Source organism: Vespa velutina, chromosome 3 (genome assembly GCF_912470025.1).
Source record: "Vespa velutina chromosome 3, iVesVel2.1, whole genome shotgun sequence".
Lineage (NCBI taxonomy): Eukaryota > Metazoa > Arthropoda > Insecta > Hymenoptera > Vespidae > Vespa > Vespa velutina.
Window position 1 is genome coordinate 10,640,122 of NC_062190.1, and position 24,879 is coordinate 10,665,000.

General features: G+C 28.1%; 5 protein-coding genes across 9 annotated transcripts in view; 3 read left to right on the forward strand and 2 right to left on the reverse strand.

Annotated features, from left to right (window-relative positions):
- The first annotated feature begins 241 nt into the window (after positions 1–241).
- LOC124947497 (tumor protein p63-regulated gene 1-like protein) lies at positions 242–2,809 on the forward strand. 2 transcript variants are annotated; one of them, XM_047489714.1, is made up of 6 exons: positions 243–538; positions 888–1,104; positions 1,279–1,455; positions 1,561–1,668; positions 2,119–2,252; positions 2,319–2,809. In XM_047489714.1, exons 1-6 carry the CDS (start codon positions 451–453, stop codon positions 2,504–2,506), a joined length of 912 nt encoding a protein of 303 aa, XP_047345670.1. In that variant the 5' UTR covers positions 243–450; the 3' UTR covers positions 2,507–2,809. The 2 variants fall into 2 exon arrangements, with proteins under 2 accessions (XP_047345671.1, XP_047345670.1); XM_047489715.1 differs by lacking the exon at positions 1,561–1,668 and having other exon boundaries at positions 242–538.
- Positions 2,810–4,989: 2,180 nt separating this feature from the next.
- Positions 4,990–8,302, reverse strand: LOC124947704 (sphingolipid delta(4)-desaturase DES1). The gene is made up of 6 exons (XM_047490226.1): positions 8,112–8,302; positions 7,410–7,586; positions 7,182–7,321; positions 6,888–7,101; positions 6,585–6,796; positions 4,990–6,477 (listed from the first exon to the last, which is right to left on the reverse strand). The coding sequence occupies exons 1-6, from the start codon at positions 8,191–8,193 to the stop codon at positions 6,337–6,339; spliced, it is 966 nt and encodes a 321-aa protein (XP_047346182.1). The 5' UTR covers positions 8,194–8,302; the 3' UTR covers positions 4,990–6,336.
- A 344-nt stretch (positions 8,303–8,646) lies between these two features.
- LOC124947702 (sodium-dependent phosphate transport protein 1, chloroplastic-like) lies at positions 8,647–11,165 on the forward strand. 2 transcript variants are annotated; one of them, XM_047490222.1, is made up of 8 exons: positions 8,647–9,143; positions 9,236–9,395; positions 9,459–9,571; positions 9,789–9,920; positions 9,993–10,200; positions 10,296–10,440; positions 10,533–10,647; positions 10,742–11,165. In XM_047490222.1, exons 1-8 carry the CDS (start codon positions 8,952–8,954, stop codon positions 10,895–10,897), a joined length of 1,221 nt encoding a protein of 406 aa, XP_047346178.1. In that variant the 5' UTR covers positions 8,647–8,951; the 3' UTR covers positions 10,898–11,165. The 2 variants fall into 2 exon arrangements, with proteins under 2 accessions (XP_047346178.1, XP_047346179.1); XM_047490223.1 differs by having other exon boundaries at positions 9,468–9,571.
- A 5,058-nt stretch (positions 11,166–16,223) lies between these two features.
- LOC124947703 (transmembrane protein 53) lies at positions 16,224–20,681 on the reverse strand. Of its 2 annotated transcripts, none has more exons than XM_047490225.1 (6): positions 20,536–20,681; positions 19,933–20,195; positions 18,552–18,759; positions 18,237–18,395; positions 17,521–17,646; positions 16,224–16,874 (listed from the first exon to the last, which is right to left on the reverse strand). In XM_047490225.1, exons 2-6 carry the CDS (start codon positions 20,169–20,171, stop codon positions 16,587–16,589), a joined length of 1,020 nt encoding a protein of 339 aa, XP_047346181.1. In that variant the 5' UTR covers positions 20,172–20,195; positions 20,536–20,681; the 3' UTR covers positions 16,224–16,586. The 2 variants fall into 2 exon arrangements, with proteins under 2 accessions (XP_047346181.1, XP_047346180.1); XM_047490224.1 differs by lacking the exon at positions 20,536–20,681 and adding an exon at positions 20,506–20,535.
- Positions 20,682–21,815: 1,134 nt separating this feature from the next.
- LOC124947711 overlaps positions 21,816–24,879 on the forward strand; it is a 63,526-nt gene continuing 60,462 nt past the window's right edge. The window contains exon 1 of one of the 2 annotated variants that reach the window (XM_047490241.1): positions 21,816–22,077. In XM_047490241.1, coding sequence (XP_047346197.1) covers positions 21,999–22,077 — 79 coding nt within the window. In that variant the 5' untranslated portion in view covers positions 21,816–21,998. The remainder of the gene's footprint in view (positions 22,078–24,879) is intronic. The other variant, XM_047490240.1, reaches the window with a different exon arrangement.

The following is a 24,879-nucleotide window of genomic DNA, read 5'->3' on the forward strand; positions in this document are numbered from 1 at the left end:
TATATATATATATATATAAATCTTTTGTCATAATTTATGTTTAATTACGTGGTAGTTATATATTTATGTCAAATTTCAATTTGTTTTTATTTGAAATATCATTTAATAAAATTGCAGATATATATATATATATATATATATATATATATATATATATATATTTACAGAAAAAAAATACATATAGAAGATAATAAATTATGGATATAAAATTATTTTGCCGCATTCGTGGTATCTTTTTTATTAATACGTCATCATACGCCACCTAGAACGATAAAAGATGGCGAGTGTTGTGGTTTGTTAAAATGTTTGTGTATCTAATAAAAATATATTAATGTTATTAATTTAATTCTCATATTAACATTAGATTAAATAAATCTTTATTGAAAACATCCAGTTGTATAGCGTATTACGATATTTTAAGATATATATATATATATAACATTCAACGAAATGGATAAAGTATCTTTGGATGATGAACCCGCGGTAAATTTTAAAACAGCTACATTAGAAATTGCAAAAGATCCAGAAGGAAGCGAAGGTAAGACTATAAATAATTTGTCAATAATATTATTAATACTTTAATAGAATACATATTAAATATTAAATAAAATATATGTCTAAACTCAAGAATTCTCATATATAATGACACGTTTTTGTCTACTTAATAATGAAAATCATGTTATCTAATCTACTTAATAATGAAAATTTGTGTCAATACTGTATATTTGTCGAAATATTTATACCCAAAGATATTCTAAATATTACTCTTTTTAACAACTTTATATTGTTTACATTATGATATAACCTGTATCTTTAATTTCAAGTATTGCGTTAAACATTTAGAGACATATTTACATTATTAATAAGAAACATTGTTTTATCTTCAGGCTCTTCTGCTACAAAGATAGATACAGAAGATAGCTCTAAAACTGCAGAACAAACTTCATTTCCTAAAGATATTTCATATGTTCCATTTAAAAATGTGGACGTGCATACTTTCTTTACTGACAGAAAAGAAGTTGTAGAACGTGCAATAAAAGATTGTCATAAGTTTTTAAAGGAGATCAGTAGTGATGATATTATTGGAAGTTGGCTTTTAACAGAGTAAGTATTGCTATGTATGATTATTTATTATAATGCATACCTGTAAATAATATATTTAACATATTAACAATATAAGTATCTATATAAATATATAGATAAGTTTCATTAAAATTGATATGATTGATATTATATAATTTTGCTAAATATTTCTATGAAAAAAGTATTTACTTACAGAATAAGTATATGGGACACAGAAAAAGAAAGACTTGTATTACTTACAACTAAATATCTTTATTCTATGAAATATGATTTTATTTCATTAAAAATATTAGAGTACAGTCAAGTACCCTTAATAAATCTGGACACAGTAGTTATAGGTGAACTGATTTATCCTTCATCATCCCTTACACCGTAAGTTCAATGAAATGAATATTATTAATTCAAATGTTAAGGGGCTACTATAATTAAAATTAATATTCTTTGTTTTATGATATAAGTAAAATAAACTTTTTATAGACGATTAAATGGTTTGGCAGAAGTTATGTCATACGTAATTAATTGTGCCGTACGTCAAGAATGGTCATCACTCACTACATGTTCCAATCTTACACAATTTGAGCCTAGGTATATTAATAGAGTGAATGGAATTTCATACCTGCTTTAAATGTAACTGTTCGTTTTTCATTTTTTTTTTGCATTATGGCTTTTTTAATAATATATGTATATATCAATTATAAACATTTTTATTATATTTATGATACATTCAATCTTTTTATGTAGCTATCATATTATTATATTTATCTAATCTGAAATTTTGCTCTGTGTTTTTTTGAAGAGTTGTCATTTGTGCCAACAAATGTAAATGTAAGTTGTGCTATTTTTACATTATGTTTTGTGTGTTTGTGTTATTGTGATTTTTGTAATTGCTTATACTTTTTGATTATAGTTTTAAAATCGTTTGTTCAACACTAAACGTAATTTTACAAATTTATAGATATGCGATTTAGATATTTGGATTTAAAAGAATATTTGTAAATTTTGAAATTAAATCATTAAATAATCTTGATTTTTCAGAAAGCGACATATGTTAGGAATACGGCTTATGTGGAATAAAGGACATCCATTATCTCTGAGTAAAAAATGGAATCCATTTGCAAAAAATATACCATGGCTTACATATGCCAGTCATCCATTATTTTGGCATAGAGGTATATATAAATCTTTTACCTTATGGATAATGTCATATAAAAAAATAATTTATAATAATATAATAGGTTCTGAAATGGACAAGGCAAAATTCGATGTAGAAGCTATGCATGCAGCAGTTCTAAGTTTGTTACCAGAAGAATGCAATATGGTTACTGGATCTATAATTGTAGAGAATTATTGTGGCATTGGTGCATTAGTACATAATAGAAATGCTTTAGGTTTCTTTAAAGTTCGAGGTAAAGTAAGCTTTTAAAAGCAGTAAAGATTTATTTCGAAATATTTAAATCTAATTCAATTATTACCATGAGTACTAAGAGAATTATAAGTACTATAGATCGTCATCCTTCTATTTTTACATTAATATTTCAATATCTATATGTATATCTGTATTTAAAATTAATACAGTACTATTTTACTACTAGTCACATGCCTATAAAATGTTTAATAATTTAATGCAATAAAGTGAAAATAGTTTTCATTTTGATAAAATATAAAAGCGTAAGGGAGGAAAAAGAAGCATTTAATATGATATATTAAAATTATTAGCATAAACTTTTGTTTCTTTTTAAAAATTTTATATTAAATATCCATTTAATATTACTTTTCATTTATCAATGTACAATTTATATATACAATGTTTAATTTATATTATTTATATCTTTTGGATTGGAATGAAAAATTGATATTAATTGAAATATATCTAAAAATATATTTATTGTTTCAAAGTATAATTATTGTATCAGATATTAATGATTATTTTTATCAATCATTTGTTGTATATGTATCACTTTAATTATATCTATGATATTACGTAAAAAATTCACTATTTATGTAATACATAATAAAATAATTATTAATTGAAGATCGTTTATTTGATAAAATCCAAAACAAATACAGTTAGATTGTTCTTACCAAAAAAAGGAGACCCATCCAAAGTCCCACTCGAAAGAAACTAGAATAATTAATATAAAATAATTGTTTAAACTATTATATGGCAATGCGTTTATAAAGATAATAAAGAATTTTGATGAAAATAAGAAATTATAGATGAGTTCCATATTAAAACCGACACTAACACTATTTCACGATTACGTCTACTTTTGTTTCGGAAGGAGAGAGCTACGATATTTACTCGTCGAAATGTAAAAGAAAACTATTCCGATAATAGATAAAGTAAGTCGAATGTTCGTTTCTGTTGACTTTACGCGAGGACAACGATTCCAAGTTCAAAATTTAACAGTATTGTAATATTAAATTAAAATTATTTTATATTTAAAATGTCTTCCGTGCTATGTAATGTTTAAAGCGATTGTACAATTGTTTAAATATTAATATATTGTATTTCGATGTATATTAAAGATTATTGAAATTATTAAAAAATTATCAAAATTATAAATTATTAAAGCATGGCCATAAGGAAAGAATGATTTTCGAAATGTACTTATCGAAATACAAAAGAGAACTAAATCGATAATTATCAAAGTCTGCAAAAAGTTTGTTTTTATTGATATTAGGATCACGCGTCCTAAATGAAAATTTACACGTATTAAAATATTAAATTAAACATATTTTATATCTTATTCCTATTACGAGCTATAAGATGTTTAAATAAATAAATTATTATTTAAATGTTAATTTATTATACTCCATCTATATCGTAGATTTCATTCTTTTCATATGGCCAAACTTTTATAATTTATACTATATCTTACGTAAATATATGACGTGTAATGTATAAACATTAGTTTTTATTCATTTTAAATATCCTATCTAAATCAATGAAAGAGTCACGTGGTTATATTGAAAGACGAACAACCAATCAGAGTAGAGCTACCTTGATCCTGTCTTCATTTACGTAGCAGAAGGCAGCCGTGATGGATCTCCTGAAAGTGTTGTTTAGTTTCTTCACATTTTCAATACTTTTCTCGTTTATTTATGGAATTTCGTTTAATAAATTATACAATAAATTATAACAAAAATCGTATGGTATGTAATGCGAATTTAATTTTTATAATATTTATCGTTTATCAATGATTATTTCATCATATCCTTTTCAACGAAATTTGTTAATATATTTTATATATATATATATATCATTTTTTGTTTTCTTCATTATCGATTTCATAATAGAATTCCATACTTAATTAACAGTGTTTCGTAAAATCAATAATAATGAGAATAAAACCGATATAAGAAAAAAAAAAATACAAATAACGAAAACAGTAACGGACTAAAGGACAAAAATAAAAAAATCATTTTGTATTTGTCATCATATCTCATCGGTATATAACTATCGTTAAGTGGTCAAATTATCGAATGAGAATAAGAATAATCACACCTGAATGATAATAAAAATGCAATCAAAAGGAAGGAAAGAAAGAAATCTATGTGAGACATTAGGGACTAAAATGTTTAAATTGTAGCTTATTATTTTAAATATATTCTTTCTTTTTTTATTATTATATATAAATTAGCATCGAATATAGAATATACATGATTTATATAATGTTTAATTATATATATATATATATATATATATATATATATATATATATATATATGTATTATAATTATCCATTATTACAATAGTATAAGAAAAAAAAGAATAACAAATAGCGCTGAAAGTTTTACATCACAGATAGTATATAAAACTGAATTCTTTAGTTTTAATTTTTTTGAAAATAATATACAATGTATATATGTAAAATAGAATAATTTACTTGATTGTGTTTTTTGATAGCAAAAAAAAAAAAAAGAAAAAAGAAAGAAAGAAAGAAAATGTAATCCATCTAGACTTGAGAATCTACGATTTTTAAATTACGTGTCTAGTTGTTTGTTATTTGCTAAATGTTTCTTATAGAAATTTTACTTTTTAGTACGTATATAAAAAGATATAAAAGGAACTAGACATTTTTTATAAATTTTAAACAATATATCAAAAATTAATGAATGGCTGAAGACGTATTTTCTTATTTTTATCATAAAATAGTCTGTCGATAGTTCATCAAAATACTTGAATGAATTATGTGGTTTCTCTACGTGTGAGAGCACAGCAAATATTTGGAATAAGTCAGAAAATTTGAGCTTTGAGTTTACGCACACAAAGAAGTAATTATCTACAATATTTCATAGAAACAAAACACATGCGTGCGCACGCCATACACACATACATACACATACATACATATATTGTTCAAGCGTTTATATAAAGATCAATAATAGTAGGAGGTTTCTTTCTTTTTGTCAAAAAATATAAAGAGCGCCATTATATGTAACTTAATATATTAACTTGAATTATTTTCTTCGTTTCCTTTTTCTTTTATAAAATTTTACTTAAAATCTTATTTAAAATATTATTTTGTTATACTTGTGTTGAAACGTTACGTTATATAAAATAGAATTTATTATAATTGGTACTTGTAATATTCTATGTAATATCAAATTCTTTTTTGATCTTAAATAAATAAATATATTTATATAATAACGTATATATTTTGTTTTTCTTGAAATGAAATAGGAATACTGTGGTATGTATGAAGTAATGAATTGTTTTCAGCTATATCAATGATATTACTGAAATATTCATAATTTATCTATGTAATATGTTCATGTTATCATATATCAGAAATCATCTCATCTTATGATTTATAATAATGTATCATTTTCTTTAGATAAATATTAATCTTTATATATCTTATCTTATATATAGTATCTTATTTACATTTTTAAAATTTGAAAATATAATATAATTATTGTAGCTAAATTATTTCTTTCACATTGTTACATATAATATTAAATTCATGAACACTGATTGTATATCTATTTCTACTAAATCTTGATCATTTTGATTAAATAAGATTTTTCGTTATAATGTTAGTTCATATTATTAAATCAATTAAAATTAATCTAAATTGTTAAAAATTAATACTTATGATTTCTGCAACTTAAAGATCATTAAATTTAATTTGGTGAATTTAATATTATATAATGATTATACTTACATTGTTATAAGTGTAATAATAATACAATCTGTATATTTAGTATTTATAAATACTAATTATTGGCAAAAGTTCAATATTTTTTTTATGAGTTTAAGCCTTTATGTTTTCGTTTCATTCTTGCATATGGACCAATTTCAGGATCCATTACAAAATCATATAATACTGATGTCCAAGAATTATGTTTAGGTAGATCATCATAAAATTCAGATGCAATTCGTTTTACCTGAAAACAAATATATTTTATGTACTTTAAACGTATATTTCTATAATCATAAAAATAAATATATATATATATATTTTTCTTTTTCCATGTAAAATAACAGATTATACTTCAGGTAATCGTGAACCAGGAACAGCAGGAAAATCATGATGCTCATTGTGATACCCAACATTGAATGTTATAAAATTCAAAGGTCCATAATAGCTGTAAGTCTCAAATCCCTTTCTATACATATAATGTTCTGATATAAAGTGACCAGCTACAGGATGCAATCCCATCGCCATAAGTGATCCACCAATTAAATATATCAATATTTTACCACCTGACATATACACAAATATACATATTACAATAATATAAAAATATTCCTTTTTATATCTACTGAAAGTATAAAAGATTTACTAGGTTCTTACCAAAGAAATACCACAAAATTGCATCAAATATTAATTGTATACCTAAATTGACATACTCAAGCATTAATGGCGCTTTCGGATAAGTTATTAAAGGACGAAAGGCATAAAAAAATGGTTGCAAACATATCCAACAAAATTTGCCAAATGTTGTGCAAAATAATTTTGCTTCCAATAAAGTTGGTAAATCTGTATCAAGTTTTTCATCTCCCTGATACTGTATATAAAAATGTCATGTTATTTCAAGATTTTTATTAACAAAAATTTATCAAATGATTATTAATATAATATACTCACACGATGATGTTCCAAATGATATTTTCTAAAACTGATAGATACTGGTATTCCTATTGGCAAATTAGCAAACATTCCAAACAATCTATTAGCCATAGGTCTTGCATGCCCAAAGGCAAGATTGTGTGATATTTCATGAATTGCTAAATTATGTGAGGAGTGTATATTAGATTTTATAGAAAACAAATTGCTTATATTTATTTATTGTTTGTTATTTATTTATTTACTTACCAAGCATAAGCGAATGATTAATAATACCTCCAAAACAATATGCCATTAAAAAAAGTTGTGGATAACTTAAATGTTTAGCAATAAATAAGGATAAAAATTGTACTAAAACCATTCCAGTTACTATCCATTTAAATTGAGGATCGTAGCCAAATAATTTCTTTATTTGTGGATATTTTTCTGCAATAAAGGCAATAAATTAATTCTTAATAATGACAAATGTATATTTGTATGATTAATTATAAAATTATCAAATTATAATACAAACTATTTCTTATGTTAATTATTTCAAATAAATATAGTTGAATTAAAACATAAATTATGCGTATACAAATATACACATCATAATATATTATATACATTAAAAATCATGATTTTAGGTAACAAATTGTGTAATATATTAACATATATACATACACACATATATATATATATATATATATATATATATATATATAAGATACATAATATATAAATATAAGATATATATCTCTTCTCTACAATATAATAAATTTTCTAGATATGATTATTAGCTGACCTTATCGATAAGTCTTACAAAAAATGTTCTGGCACAATCAGAATACACAGAAATAAATTTATTGATAAGAACATCACGTACGATCGGTGTATAAATTTATTATACATGTACGTACGTTTCGTATACGTTAAAATATACAATAACAAAAGTTATATTTTTTCTATTACCTAATATTATTTTACGACGACTAGCGTGTGGTTCTTCGGTATAAGTCCATTCGAAGTCTGTTCTTGAAACGTGTTGTCCCATCTCTTCTTGACATAAACTTTCACGAAACAAGAACGATCACTTTTGCCGATAATTTCGCCGAATCGCATATATATGTATGTTCATATATTATATATATATATCATGCCGACACGAACAGGAATATTGTGTTATGTGCGCATGCGTATTTCACGAGTTAAACCGATGATAAATTATTGCTCGATAGGTAATATCGATTGTTTATTCGAATTAATACAATAGAAATAAAAAGGATATGTGTTATTAAAGATGAATGAAAGAAAATAAATAAGATGGTAATAATGGGAATAAATTGAACATTTATTTATTTATTATTGGCATTGTAATACATAATATGATGATACATATGTACATGAACGTTATCTATCGATTAGTTAAAGTTTCGAATTTAAAATGTAACCAGTCTGATAATCGATACATCCAAATCGAGAGTATATCGATACTTGAGTTATCAATATCGAAATGAAATTAGATGTTTGACACGTCGAACAACGTCAAAGATTTATATGTAGTAGTATGTGTGCTTTTACGGTCAAGTTATCATAAATTTAATAACTTTATCATTATCGTTAAAAGCGGTAAGATTGTTCGATGATAAATTCTTAAAATGCTCTTAATAGGTTATCAAAAAGTATCACTTGTTACAATGTCGTAGTAGATATTTAAATTTTAAATATTGATAGAGGTTAGATTTGCAGCTGTCGTGCGATGTGAAATTTTTGAGGTCTAATAAATAAAAAGAAAACAAAATTTATTTCGAGATGTCGAAATTTAGGATGCTTCCGCGTACATCGCGGATCGTAGCACTTTGTTCTGCTGCGAATTTTATAAATGCAGCGGATCGAGTTATTATGCCGATAGCCATAGTTCTTATGACAGATGAATTTAAATGGAATCTCCATTGGCAAGGATGGATATTATCCGCATTTGCATTTGGCTATTTTACTAGTCAGGTATGGAATAAAATATGTTTAAATTAATTGACATGAAAATTATGTTAAATGAATAATTTGGTTGTTAATTGATATTATATAATATTAATTAGATTATTGGTGCAAGTATAGCAAGTCGTTTTGGCTGTAAAACAGTACTAATGTTGGCCGTTTTATTATGGTCTATAAGTACCGTTGTAACACCTCTTTTGGCACAATCTGTTCCGTTACTTATAATCTGCAGAGTGATTCTAGGCCTTGGCGAAGGATTAGGTAAGGATTTTAATAGAACCAAACAATTTCAATATGTCAGGTACGTAATTGTGAATGTTTTAGGCTTGCCAGTGATATTTCATTTATTTGCGCACAGTGTTCCAATAGAAGAAAGATCAAGAGCATTTGGTTATCTTGTGGCTGCTGGTTCTGTTGGTCAAGTTGTTGCATCGGTTGTAAGTGTTTTTAAAATTTAGTTATAGTTGCATGCGTTTATCTATAAAAATGCATTAGTTATTTCTTTATTATTATTATTATTATTATTATTATTATTATTGTTATTATTGTTATTATTATTATTATTATTATTATTATTATTATTGTTGTTGTTGTTGTTGTTGTTGTTGTTGTTGTTGTTGTTGTTATTATTATTATTATAATTTTTATTATTAGATATGTCCTAATTTGTCCTGGCAAAGCGGATTTTATTTATTTGGTAGTATTGGAATTATTTGGACTTTGCTGTGGCTAGTATTATATCAAGAAACCAATTCTCAGGATGAAATTCCTCTCTTTGTACCAAAGGTAAATTCTTTTTACAAGATCAACAATTTATATATATATGTATAAATAACATTTTTTTAACTATCCTTTTAGGTAACACAAAATAGAAGTTTACGTTGGACTGAATTCATTACGCATTGGCCTTTATGGGCTTTGTATATAGCACATTTTGCAATGAATTGGAGTAATTATATAATTATGCAATGGTTACCCACTTACTTGGCGAGAAATATATCTGCTAATAAAGAAAGTATTAGTTTAACAGCACTTCCATACATCGTCAATTCTCTTGTTGGTATTGGTAATGTATCTTACAGAAATGTTTTATTTTATTTTATTTATTTTTTTTTCAAAACAAATTTATAGAATATATTAAATATTAAAATTTTTATCCAGTTGCAGGATATAGCGCTGATAATCTTATACAAAAAAGATGGTCCGTCTTGTCTGTAAGAAGACTGATGACAAATATAGGATTAATAGGGCCAGGAGCATTTTTATTAGCATTTTGTGCAGTTGATAATTTACTTGCCGCAGTAATGTGAGCATTCTGATATATTTCTGTGTATAATAATATACAATGTTTATTATATATTTTTATATGCTAATTGTATATATACTTGTATCGAACAGTTTTATTTCTATATCAATGGGACTTTGTGCATGCAATTCTTCTGGGCATCTCAGTAATCACGCAGACATAGCACCAAATCACGCAGGAATTACTTTCGCTGTTTCAAATACGATCGTACGTTTTTTTTTTTTTTTTTTTTTTTTTTTTTTTTTTTTTGAAGAAGGCTATGTAAATATTAGTTCTAATTCGTCAATTAAATTTCTTCCAGGCAACTATTCCTGGTATTTTGTGTGGTCCATTAACGGCTGAATTAGTAACGGCTTCTCATGGTCGATGGATGCCAGTATTTGTTTTAGCTGCAGCAATTAATTTCACAGGGGCTATAATATACCAAAGTCATAGCTCAGCACTTCCAGTATTGTGATATGATTCATTGTCAAAGGACGAACTATCAATTGTTCCAGAAAAAGGATAGCATATTTGTTTATTTGAAAGTGTATATTTACATCGAGACTGTGGTATATAGATAATACACAACAATATAGTTTTGGAATCTTAGTATATAGATCCAACATGGTATACACTTATATTACATAGAAACCATTGAAAAACATATCAAGATATCAGAAATATATTTTAAGAGACTCGTAATAGAAGATATACGTTCGATGCAGTTTAGTGCAAAGTGATGACAATTGCAACAGTGCCATTTTTTTTTGTCTTAGATGCATAGACCATAATTTAATGGTTAAAACTCTCGACGAACGTGTTGTATGAATATAAAATAGCACATTATCGTCTTTAATTTGTGCATCATGACGTCACGAATTAATAGGTAACATTTTGTGATATGTTTTAATATATATAAATATATATATATATATATATATATATACATATATATACATATATACATATACATATATACATATATATTATATATATATATTATATATATATATTATATATATATATATATATACATATGAGATTTTAATTTTTCATATAGAAAAAAATGTATATTCTGTATAAGTCGACATTGTACATAAAGAATGTTTAAGAAGCAATTTTTATATATATATCTATCTATCTATATATATATATATATATAAAAAAGAAAAAACGTGCCATTCGGTTAGTTTCTTTTTTTTTCTTTTCATTTTTTCTTATATAGGATACAACGATAGTAAATCTTTTTTTAAATATTCCGACTGAAGGATTTGATCCAATACATCTTTCGATAGATTTAAACCATTAAAACCCATTTCGACGAATGCATTACCTTCTGAGAATTTTCGATTATTCTTCTCGTCAAAAGTTTCAATTGATTTTGTATCTACATTTTTCGTATCACTCATCGATCCTATATTTTCTGCTATATCATTATCGTTCTTATGTATTTCGATTTCATATTTCTCTAAATTATTAATATCTTTTTCATTAATGCAAGTGGTATAATCGAAATCTTTTTCAGGATTCTCGTCGAAATCATTTTCAGATTCATCTACTTTGATATTTAAATCTTTATCTTTAATCGTATCAAGTTTATCTATATTCGTGGTATAATCATCTAAATATTTTTCTATCTCGGTTGTAGCTTTAGATGATATTTTCTCTTTCAATAAATCATTTTCATATGAATTTAATAAATTCGATTCGAAGTTTAAGATATCGTTTATATTCCATAATCGTTTTTCTGTGAACAACGAACGTTTTTTATTAATATCTTTTTTTTCTTCCCTTATAATATCTTCCTTTAATAATTCTTTGGTTGGGGAAGTATTTGTGGATGTAGATTTTAAATCAGTCCATTGATCTCGTTTTGAAAATAACTTGTTCTTAATACGTTCGACGTCTCGTTGAACTATTGTTTTAGGTTCCTTTGAATGTTCATTGATACTTTTTAATACGTCTCGATTCATCGTCAAGTCAGCGTCTTGTTTTATTTTATTTACGTTGCACGCAGTGCTTTCCAAAATGTCATATAACTTTCTCATACGTGGATTTGACATATATTTATTTTTTTTACGATATTGATATTTTTGAAATTGTTCCCAATTAGTTTTCATATTCTGCACGTCCTGATCGATTTTACTTAATTTCAATGATGTCGTTTTATCTGAATGTAAAAAGAAATCGTAATATTTCATGAACGTAGGATGTGTTCATTTATTTTTTCATTTATTTATTTATTTATTTATTTTTATTTTTTCTTTTTTCTGATAGATGAAATTATACAAAATTCGAGTTTAATCATAGGACTTACGTTTATTGTCCGATACATTCGAAATTTTATTATTTTTCGTCGAGGTTGTCTTGTTTAAAATAAATGGTAAAGACGCTTGGTCCTCCAATATGTTTGTCATTTTTTCTTCTTTTTCGAAAACATTAATCGAACTATTTATAGAGGGATTTAATTTTGGTAACGATGCTATTTGACGAATTTTACCTTTTGTAACATCTTTTTTAACGGTAGTTGTTGATTTTGAAATTCTTACATCTGTATAATAATAGATGTCCCAGAAATTGATTAATTGGTAATTAATTTATCATTTTTATATTAATGAACAATGATCATTCATTCTTACATTCCAATACCTTTTAACGCATCGTCCTTTTGAATATTTCCAAAAGGATTGAATTCATATACGATGTTGTTCGTCGCAGAGATCCTTTTTATAGGTTGCCACGTATGTGTTGTCCTTTTTATCCAACGTGCATTTTCCGTATTCTATTAAATACATAAAATTATTAAATTATTCATTGAATTAGTAGATTAAGATTATTTTGTCATCGTTAATGAAAATTGTCACGTACGACATTCTGTTTAATTTTATTTTTTCTCGCAGACATTCTTCTCCCATTATTTGATCGTTCTATAGCGTTATCGTATTTAAAAATAATTTTTGATTTGGAATCGCACGGATCTACATCAGAATCCAATTGATTATCGCAATGTAAGGAACATAACGCTTCCGATATTTTCTGTTTGTCGATTCTGGCCAATCTGTTTCTATACGATATTTGAAAATATAAAATTTGTCTATGATTATTTCTTCCTTTTTTTTTTTTCTTTCCTTTTTTCTTTTTTTCTTATATATTAAAAAATTATTTAGATCTTACTTGTTGTAAACGTTGACGCGAATGTACTCCCTTAAAACTTTTTCAGGGCTCGTGAAATGTTGAAAATTAAATATCACTTTGTCACCTTTTCTAACGAATAAAGGATAAGCTCTGAAAATATTCTTCTGTGTTGGATTCGATTTTCGTGATTTCTTATTAACACTGAAACTTGACAACTCATTTTTTATTTTTTTTTTTTTATTTTTTTATTATTTTTTTGGAAATTATTTAGAAATAAATAAGGTTATTATTTATTCAGAAATAAATTCACGAAATGTTCTACGATATACAGAATGATCTATTTATGACTCGAGATTTCATACATCAAGGATTTGTTAATTCGTAATCATATAAAATTGAATATTTTTATATGAACATACGTATGTACGTAAAATACGTCTCCTAACAGAATTATACAAAAGAATTATGTTGTACGCCAAGAGAACTTTTATTATTTGGAGATTATTTTGCACGAATTGTTGTCAACTTTATATGTCCTTGAAACAAAAAATTAAAATGTCAATTAATAAATGTCCTCTTTCAATGATTAGTAGCTTTATCACGAAATATTTTTACGAATCATACATAAATAAATACATACAAATATAGATGCGCACGTGTTTATCAAATAATTTCTATTTTTCATTTTCATTTTTTATATTAATGTAATTATGAATCTTGCGAGTACTATGGTAGGTATCAACAAGCTGTATATGTAAACTGTACACGTAATCACATGTATATAAATATGTAGATATTATAATTACCTGTTTGAAGTTTTGACTTTGATCTCGGTCTTCGTAGATTCCTCGTCGGGTTCTTTCGTTTGTACTTTTTGTTCGACACTTTGAACAAAATAAGATAATCCTTCGAGGCGACACTTTTCTTCCCGATTTTGCGATCTCAATCCCCGAATGGAATTCACGCGGTGCGGTAAAAATCTAGGAAGATAATGGGATCGCGAACAATTCGGGAAACCACTTTCGATATAAGCCAGTTCCGGAAAAGAATTATTTTTCTTTATTTCTTCCTTTGATTCTTTCCTTCACTTTTTTTTACCTTTTTATATAATCCTAAGATTTCATTAGAAAGTTAATAAATATTCATTCCAGTCAAACGTTAACCCATCATTTATTTTTGTCCGATAGCAATTTTCTTTTCTTTTCTTTTTCTTTTTTTTGTTTTTTGTTTTTTTTTTCTTTTGAGAAAGAAATCGATTGCCATCGATCACCTATCGACAAATTATTCGATTAAATTATTAATTTTTTTTTCTTTTTTTTTTTTTTTATCTTCGCCATTATCATTTGAAATAAAAAACGAAATAAAAGATCGTCGTTATTATACGAAATAAATCGTACGCTTAGATAGGTATTTATCAGTCTTTATTTCGTAACTAATCGACAGATCAAAATATATTTATATATACATATACATATATATATATATACATATACATATATATACATATATATATATTTATATATATATATATACATATACATATGTGTATATATATATATATATATATATATATATATATATATATACGTTAACACAGTGTCCTATAACAATAGACACAATCTAGGAAGGAACGGGATTGTCGGGGTTTGATTTAAGGAAATTTATTTTTTTTCTCTCTCGTTTAATCACGATGCAATTTTTATGTTTGATTTATGGCAAAAGCTAAATCAAAACTGTATAACTTTATATTATATATTATAATACTTTGTGCGATTTCTCATCGAACCAAGTTTGACTAATTCATGAGTTATCACTCGCGTTTTGTGATGATCATCGAATTTGACGATGACGATAATAATATTCATAATATTAATAATAATATTAATAATAATAATAATAAGAATAAGAATAATAATAACAATAATAATCATAATATTAATAATAATGATAATAATAATAATATAGGATCCTTGCTCTCTTTTCACAATTGCGTTTGAAAAAATAGACATTCAGAGCCATTCGAGTGATCCTCTTAATTCTTTTGCTTTTTTTTCTCTTTTTATTTTTTTTTTTTTTAACATTTTCTATAGCACGCTTTCTTTCTTCTCTCTCTCTTTCTCTCTCTCTCTCTCTCTCTCTCTCTCTCTCTCTCTCTCTCTCTCGTAGGTCATTTAAATCTCTTTCTCTCTCTCCTTTTCAATATTGTTAAAATAATAATGATAATTATTATTATATTATGTTGATCGTTAAGTTAGCAGCAAAGTGCGACTAGAGTCATTACAAACTCACTATACGGCGGGGGAGTACGTGTTCCTGCGAGAATTATATTTTTTTTTTTAATGGGGTTCGTCTTGTATTGTTGTGTACATATGTATCCTTTCTATGTACTTACAATTCAGCCGAGGCACCTTTGACACGCACTTACTTTATTCGCTTTACGGAAAAATCGTAATGGAAGATGTATAAAGGGAAGAAATTGAAGCATTGGAGATAGCGCGCGTTTGTTATTAACGAACGGAGCTGAAAATCGACGGAGATCATTTTCTTTTTTATTTTTTTCTCCCCTCTTATATCTTTTTTCGTCTATGAAAAGAATTCTCCTTGAAGAAATAGAACTTTGATATTTTATTATATTTTTTGTTTTTTTTCTTTCTACTTTTTTTGGTAAACAAAAAAAAAAGAGAAAAAAGAAAAATAAGAAAAAGGAAAATGATCATCACTTGTACGCGTCGTTGTTGATTGACTTGACTAGAAAGAATTAAATAAATAAATAAAAAAAGAAAATAAATAAATACAAAAAGGAATAAATCAATAATTAAATATATCAATAAAAATTGATCATCAACTTTAATCAATTTTCGATTTCCGTTCGTTAAGAAATAACTGCCAGGAAATATTTTCATCGCGCGCGATAATGCAAAGGTACTTTTGCTAAAAACCATTCTTTCTTTTTTCCATTTCTTTTTTTCTTTTTTTTCTTTTTCTTTTCTTTTTTTTTTCTTTCGTACGGTTCGTTCTTCGCGGATTTTCTAATTTTGATATTTCGTTGCCTCGCTAGGCAAAACGACGCGTTTCGTCAGGCCTGGTTGGGCGTCGTAAACGTCAGATTCGATTCGTTCGTCCTCATGAGTTGTTGCCTTCTCAAATCTCTTGGACGGGTTGCCGGATTGCAAGCACTCATTGATGAAACTGCAAACCGTATTTACGTAGACCTCACGGTACATTGCATAATGTTTTACATGGGGTGAATTTGTAAAGAGGACAAGTTGTACACGTACACCGCGTTCTGCGCGTCGACTTGCGAATTTTTCAACGTCCTGAAAATATAATATAATACGTTATGTTCAAGATGATACATTGATTTAATATACATAATTGATTTAAAATCTATTAATCCGTTTGAACTCTACTTTTATCTTTTTTTTTTCTTTTCCCATTTTCTTTCATATCTTTTTTTCATTTCTTTTTTAACCAACGTCATTGCATCTAAATTTGACGCTTGAAAGAGATACGAAAATGATAATTATTTATCGTCTCTGTCGGTGCAACGATATTAAATTAATAAATCAAAATAATCAATCGTAAAATATGATCAAATAAATGACTGATGATTATTGTTGTCATATCTGTGGTGACATAAATATTTTATCGTTTAGTCATCCGTCATTAACGTTCGAATTAAAAGAGTTAACATTTTAGCTGACTAGATGATTTAAATAGAAATATATAAAAAAAAAAAATTAATTACGTTTCGCATTAATTACACAATTATGTTCGATGTTTTTTTTCCCCCCTTTTTATATGGATTACAATTAACATATAAAAAAAAAAAGATATATTTCTGCAGATTCCAAAAAGTTATTTAATTGTTAATGAATCACGAATAATTTCGATTTAATAAAATGTAAGCGAACGCGTCAGCTGTTTTTACATTTGATTTAAAGAATATTCTGATCAACTAACGGCAGCTGGAATCAATGTGTCGGTGTTCGAGTAAAGAAAGAGTTGCGGCCAAGAATAGGATTCTTCCATCAGTGCGAACGGATTAGATTGAATGGTGAAACCTCGTCCAAGTGCATGAGCGATCACCTGTAAAAAAAAAGAGAAAGAAAAAAAAAATCAACAAAAAAAGAAAGAGAAACGTATTAAGTATATTTATCGATCAGGATTTATAAAATCTTCATCAATCGATCTTATCTTAATTAATTTACATTTAATTCTCTTTTTACACGATCCGTTTTTATTCTTCTCTTTTCACGTTTTAAAAAAGAAAAAGACGATTCTATTCTTAGATGTTATAATATTTCGATATTATGAATGACACATGACGTTATTTTCTTTGAGAAATATACGTCTTTACTTTAAATATAAAGTGTTTGAAAAAAAAAAAAAAAAAAAAACAAAAAAACAAAAAAAAAAAAAAGAAGAAAAAAAAAAACCAATTCCATTAAAAATAGACTAGAATTTTATTCAGTGATTTTCATACTTTTCTTTTTTCGTCTCGAAAACAATTTATCGCTCGTATTGGCTTTTCACAATATTTGGATGCGTCCTTCTATTTTTTTTTTTTTTGTTTTCGGTATTCTTTTTTTTCACTTCCGGAACAAATCTATCGCGTAAATGAAGAATTAGATGTATCGTTATAAAATAAATAGATACATAAGTGAAAAAGTAATAACCTCAAAGAACCAGAACATTGATAGGAAGATTGTAATGAAGAAGGACATCGGTATATTCGTCAGAGGATGTCCACCGATGATAGCACTGATAGCTTTGAACAGGGACGTAACTCTTCTTTCACCTGGTGCACTGTCAAAGATCACACCCTTCACTTGCGACTGAGGAATAATATTAACAATGAATTATAATGATTCAATATATTATATATTGAAGTGAATAATATATACTTGGACTTGAAAAAATAAAAAGGAAAAAAAAAAAGAAAGCAAAGCAAAAAAAGATTACGATTTAGGAAAAAAATGATGTTTCGTTACTTGTATCGGTGAATCCATTTGTTGCATCGCGATACTGATGTGTTGATAAAGCAAAGCTCCACCATTGCTGAATATATGAAAGAATATCGGATGATCGTTCAGACTGTTTTTAGCGATCACTTGTAATAATCGTTTGCCAATATAAGGCATTTTATTCCTTCGTCCAAATAGACATTCCATCGGTGCCGTGTAACGAAGAGTGATGCAACTGCAAATTATTTACTACTATGATATCAACTATGATTTTAATGAAAATATTTATTCAAACGTATACAAATAATATTGACGTTTTACTTATTATCGTTAAAACGTTATATACCCGAACGACGGATATACTTCATTGTTATCTTTACAATCCCTTATCTATGGCCAATCCCGAAAAATTTCGCTTTTAATTAATCTCTGGAGTTTTTTTTTACGTTTTTATCGTTTTTCTTTCTTTCTTTCTATTCTTTTTTTTTTTTTTTTTTTTTTTTTTTTTCCCCCTATAGCAAAAAACACCTCAAACTATTTTAATTTAAATGCAACTATCAAATCAAGTTTTTACGTGAGACTTTTAACGATGTCAATTGTACTTTAGAAAATCCCCCACCCAATCCCCGCCAAAAATAGACAGACAAACCGCGGCACGTAAGTTAACACGCGAATATATATATACATACATATTTCGCATACAAGGTATTAATTAATTATTATCGCTGACACGTGTACATGCTGATCGATTGCACCAGCCAATATTTAAAGCTGCCAATATGTCTAGAGTAAGGTGCTTCAAAAAAAAAAAAAAAAAAAAAAAAAAACAAATCAAGGCAATCGTTATGGACCTTCGCCGGCGACAAATTAAAACTTAAAGCAGATGGAAGAAGGGAGATGAGTGATATAAAAAAAATAAAGAAATAAACAAAGAAGAACAGAAGAATTAAAAAAAAAAAAAAGGGGAAAAGAAAAAAAAAACGAAAACCGGTCCTAGTCAGGTGAACAGCATCTGTGGAAAGCCGGCAGAAACGTGCGGTCGATAATCGTCGACTAGAAACGTAAAACATCACCGGCTGTCGTGCTATTTAAACGTGAAAATTATAATCAAAATTTTTATCGAACGAAATACTTTTTTATGAAGGAAATAAAAGATGACGATTTCTTCTATCTCTTTCCTTTCTTTTTTCTTTTTTTTCTTTTTTCTTTTTTAATAGATCACAGCGACGAAAACCTTACAGCGAATAAAATATCTATCTAATTGTTGAATCACGATGCTGACCTTGAAATTCTAATGACAGAGTATGAGTAAGCGAATGATAGATAGATAGAAAGAGAGAGAGAGAGAGAGAGAGAGAAAGAGAGTGTGTGTGTGAGAGACACGAGGTTACGTTCAAAAGTATCCTACCTCTTTTCCTTATAGATAGCACTGTATTTAGCCAAATATCTGTCTTGACAGCCAGCCCATCCAAGTAAAACGACAAGTGGCCGTTTGTCCTCTTCATAAACGAAGACGAATTCCTCTTTATGATCCTGTCCATTATTCGTCGAAGAAGTCAACGTCGTTGGATCCTTCGGCGATGGTGGAAAGGACGGGAACATTATGCAGTATTCCAGATCCTCTTGATCGCTCATCTTTTCCGGCATGATATCGTATAGATTACCTCGCACCTATTTGGATGCCGGAAATACGTACTCTTTCAATGCGCGTAATCTATATTTATGTAGTCGCCGTATGATGACGGCAACGGAAAAGCTAGTTAATAAGGTGATGATGACGAAGTGAAGGTGAGGAAATGGAGATATCTATGGTAGAGTATCTCGAGGAAACGAAATGAAACGTAACGTTGAGCGCGGGCTACTCGAAAGAGGGAGGTAAAACGAGGTGGTAAAGATGAAGAGGGAAAGATGTATATACGCGTATATATCTTCCTATCTCTTTCTCTCTCTCTCTCTCTCTCTCGCTCTTTTCAACACATACTGATACAAGCAACATATAAAAGCACCCCACCAATCGCACTAGGAAAGCTCTCCTCTCGTTCGGCACGAGCTTGCGTCGTTCCGTTCGCGTTCGTTCTTTGAAAGCGCGAAAGCGAATCGGAGGATCGATAAATGGAGTTTCCTGAAGGTGCACGCGAGAGCTAGCTTGCCTCGTGTCCAGCTCGAGCAAGACTATTTTATACGGAGAGTTATTTTCTCTATGTTTCTCTCTCTCTCTCTCTCTCTCTCTCTCTCTCTCTCTCTCTCTCTTTTTCTTTCTTTCCCTTTTTGTTTTTTTTTTTCTTTCTTTTTTTCTTTCCTCCTTTCTTTTTTCCTTTCTTACTTTTTCTTTCTAAAGGAGAAAGATCGAAAGATCGATACGATTCCTTGTAACTTTTCACATAAATTTAAGTTCCATCATAGATTTGATAATTCATCGATGACAGGACGTTTTACGAATCAAATATCTACCGAGAGTATCGATCGACTACAACAGTGCGACGAGTTTAGAATAATTTCAGATCGTTCAATGCGCTAATTTAATTCTCGATATGTTCATATTTTTTCAGACATAACAAGCGCAACGATATGCTATCGTCTTTTTTATAACCGATCGAATATCTCTCGTGTTCCGAAGAAGACAGAGAATTTTACCGTCGTTCTTACTAGCTACAACATGATTGGTGATCCCGTTTAACTCGTTTAACGTGAACATAGAAAATTTGATGATTGAATAATCAAGCGATAATCGAAATCATATATTAAAAATTATATTTTCAAATTTCTCTTTTTCTCTTTCTCTCTCTATCTCTCACTCTCTCTTTCTCTGTGACGTAATATTTCCTCGTATGTATACTATTTTATCTAAATCTGTTCGATTCGAAATCTGTTAGAATGGGGAAAATTGAAATACGTGGATTAATTCGAAGAGAGAGTGGGGTGCGGCAGGGGAGAGAGAGAGGAATCGTTTTACTCTCGTGATTTTGATTTCCGTTTTCCGGAAGAAATAGAAAGTTCATATCGTTCGTACGAAAGTTCAAAGTTAAAGGGGTCGTCTTTTCTACCCTTCATCATTTACCATTAATTTCAGTAACCTACGTTACCGACCACGTCGAGAAAGTAGAACGCGTCGGTATGATAGAAATCTCTAAGAAAATAATTTAATCGTTTATTATCAAATTTCAGTGGATAAGTCGAATCGGTAATTTCGAGAAACCGCGTAGGTGGCGCCAAATATGAAAGGTATTCGCGTCGGGATGGTAGACGTTGAGCAGGCGCTCTCACCCGTTGGACCCGCGTTTGGATGCTGTCGACGCGCATGGCCGTCGCGAGTCGTAACCGAGATGCATCGAGAAAGAGGGAGATAGACCGGCCGAGATTCAAACTCGAAATCTAAACGACCGAACACTCAGAGTCACGCGAGTGGCCGCGCGATACGGCTCGGGCGTTTGAAAACGTACGGACGACGACAAAGGACGCGGCGAGTCGCGCGCCATGTGCGATCGGAGAAGTTTCAGATTAAAGAGGATCCTCTGTGTTCTATCTATCGTCAATGGCATCATCCTACCGATCGGTGAGTATATTTCTCATAGGACGAATCGAACGGAATATTTCCTTTATTTTCGATATTTGATTCGAAATTACGCGCGCGTTTATGTCCAAGAAGTTCATGGCGATGACTTTGGCGACGAAAAAAAAAAAAAGAAAAAAAAAATGGAACGAAAGAAAAAAAAATGTAAATAATAAAAAGAACACACTTTTTTCTTTTTCTTTTTTTTTTTTCTTTCATTAATAGATCATCCACGGTTTTGTCATATCGTTGATTATAAATTGCAAATATTCACAGGTCGTCAATTACAAATTATTATTTCAACTAGACTCAAATTCACGATCAATTGGAAATTTGTTAACTATCATTTTTATTGGTCAATATAAAAATGTATTATTATCGATAGTTGCGTGGATATTTGTTGAGATTGAAAATCAAGTGGCAATCGTTTGGTATGATTTTTTATACGTTTTGAATCGTGTCGAAAGGACCATTCAATTCTTCAGAAATATTCAGTTGATTAAGTCGTAAAAGTTAACGATTAATTTTATAGAGATATTTCAAACTGATGGTACGACCATCAATTACTAATTAATGACTTTATTTTCCTCTTGATTAATACGTTCGATGCTCGTTCGTGGAGTCGGAAATGTCGTTCCATTTTTTCTCTCTTTTCTTTTTCTTTTTCTATTTTCTTTTTGTTTCTCTTTCTTTCTTCTTTCCTTTTGTTTTTTTTTTTTTTTTTTTTTTTTTAATTTCTTCAACACGTAACTTTGTATTAACGGCGAAGTATCCAACGAAACGAAGAAAGTTTTGCAGTTTTCCTGCTGCGTTCAGCATGAGCTTGATATGCACGTTGAATAATAAAGACATCAATGAACAAGACCATGGCGGTCGCGTGTTACTTCGTGCGTTTCGTGTTAAGCTTAATCGTAGTATATTCAAAGTTTTTAGGATATAAAAACTTTTACTATTCTTTTACGATTACTCTGTGTTATTTTCAAACGTTCTCAAACAAAAGATAAAAAATTATTGGCCAGACGAAACGAAGTAATATGTTCTTTTTTACGAAAAATTGAAAAGCAAAAAAAGGAAGAAAAAAAAAGAAAAAAAAAATATATATATATATGTGTATATACATATATATGTGCGCGCGCGCGCGCGCGTGTGTGTGTGTGTGTATACATATGTATATACATATGTATGCATATATAATACTAATTTTTCTTCAACATTTTTCATCCCTCAGTATTAATTCTCTCGAATTTTTTTCCCCTTCTTTCTTTTTCTTCTTCTTTTTTTCTTCTCTTTTTTTTTCTTTTTTTTTCTTTTTTTTTTTAATCTTTACGTTTGTCTTTTAAAGCAGACTTTTCTCTACAATACAGACAACGCTTTCAAGAATTTCATTAGCGTGAGAATCCTCGAGAGAGCAGTCTACGGATTACGTTTCACCCAGACATGAACGTAATTGCGTTCGGTTTTATTTAATTCTTCGCATTTTTTAACGGAATTATTATAATAATAAAAAAAAAAAAAAAAAACCAAGAAAAGAAGAAAAAGATTTCTTTCTTTAACGATTATACTCATGTATATGTATGTATACGTATGTATATAATTCCCGTAAAATAAAATACAAAATATATAATAAGTATACTTCATTGATTGGACAAATATGAAAAATTACATACAAATTTCATATATATAGCTATATGTATGTGTATATCCACACTGTATATGTATTTATATATATATATATATATATATCGATGCAAAGTGGCGATAATATGCCATGCTGTTTCATTTTTATTCTCTTTTACTTCTCGATAGACGTAATACGCGGGCAAAATTGTATTCGAGCGAAATTCCATGTGAAGCTTCACTGGGAGAATATTTCGTCGCGCACTGGACTATGAGGATGCCTATATGTTAGTAGCTATTTTATGCAGTTTAGGTATGCACCGATGCATCACGAACGTTCGCGCCACTCCTCCGTGAGGAAAGTATCGGAGGAACGCTTAAATATATCCTTATATATATCTCTACATACCTATGTATTTTATATATATATATATATATATATATATATATAAATATATACATGTATATTATATAAGGTTATATACTCGAATGCTTACGACTGAAAACACATGAAATAATTCGATTACAATAAGTCGAGTGTGAGGGGATGTTGCCGATTAAATTTTTCCTCTGGATTTTTAATTATCGTTTTCTTTCTCTCTCTCTCTCTCTCTCTCTCTCTCTCTCTCTCTCTTTTCTTTCTTTTTTTCTTATATTTCTATCTTTATTTTTTCTTCCTTTTTCGTCCTTTCCTTTTCAATTTTTTTTTTTTTCAAACCATTTGAAATCTAAAATCGTGACCTCATTTCTATCCCCTTAGGATTTCTCACATGGAAGTTTCTCATCTCTTATGCAAATGAATCCACGCGTTACGTTCAAACATATACGAAACAATAGATACGCCAGAATGTTTGGAAAGTCATTCTTTCGTGACGTATTCTCTTTAATGTTAAATCGTTCTCAATTGTTTATCAGATTTCGTTAAAATAACGAACGATATCATTTAATTATTATTCTTAACATTTAACCAATCGAATGAATTATCTTTATCGTTAGATATAAAAGATCGTAGATTTTATTCTCGTAGATATTTTTCTTCTCTCTTTTTTTTTTTTTTTTTTTTTTTTCTTCTCTTCCCTTAGAAAATAAATTATTTCATTATTTATTATTCATCTAATATCGAATATAATAGTTTTTAATTTCTTATCACAAGTCAAAAGTATCGAGCTTATTAATGATTAATTATTA

Coding starts and splice junctions, on each gene's coding strand:
- LOC124947497 (XM_047489714.1), top strand. CDS start 451: ATGGATAAAGTATCTTTGGATGATGAACCCGCGGTAAATTTTAAAACA. Junction 1,456..1,560: donor CCTTCATCATCCCTTACACC/GTAAGTTCAATG, acceptor AACTTTTTATAG/ACGATTAAATGGTTTGGCAG. Junction 2,253..2,318: donor TCCATTATTTTGGCATAGAG/GTATATATAAAT, acceptor ATAATATAATAG/GTTCTGAAATGGACAAGGCA.
- LOC124947704 (XM_047490226.1), bottom strand. CDS start 8,193: ATGGGACAACACGTTTCAAGAACAGACTTCGAATGGACTTATACCGAA. Junction 7,102..7,181: donor ATCATTTGGAACATCATCGT/GTGAGTATATTA, acceptor TTTTATATACAG/TATCAGGGAGATGAAAAACT. Junction 6,478..6,584: donor CTGGTTCACGATTACCTGAA/GTATAATCTGTT, acceptor ATTTGTTTTCAG/GTAAAACGAATTGCATCTGA.
- LOC124947702 (XM_047490222.1), top strand. CDS start 8,952: ATGTCGAAATTTAGGATGCTTCCGCGTACATCGCGGATCGTAGCACTT. Junction 9,572..9,788: donor GTCAAGTTGTTGCATCGGTT/GTAAGTGTTTTT, acceptor TTTTATTATTAG/ATATGTCCTAATTTGTCCTG. Junction 10,441..10,532: donor AATTTACTTGCCGCAGTAAT/GTGAGCATTCTG, acceptor TGTATCGAACAG/TTTTATTTCTATATCAATGG.
- LOC124947703 (XM_047490224.1), bottom strand. Junction 18,760..19,932: donor GCTATCTATAAGGAAAAGAG/GTAGGATACTTT, acceptor AATAATTTGCAG/TTGCATCACTCTTCGTTACA. Junction 17,647..18,236: donor CAATGTTCTGGTTCTTTGAG/GTTATTACTTTT, acceptor TTTTTTTTACAG/GTGATCGCTCATGCACTTGG.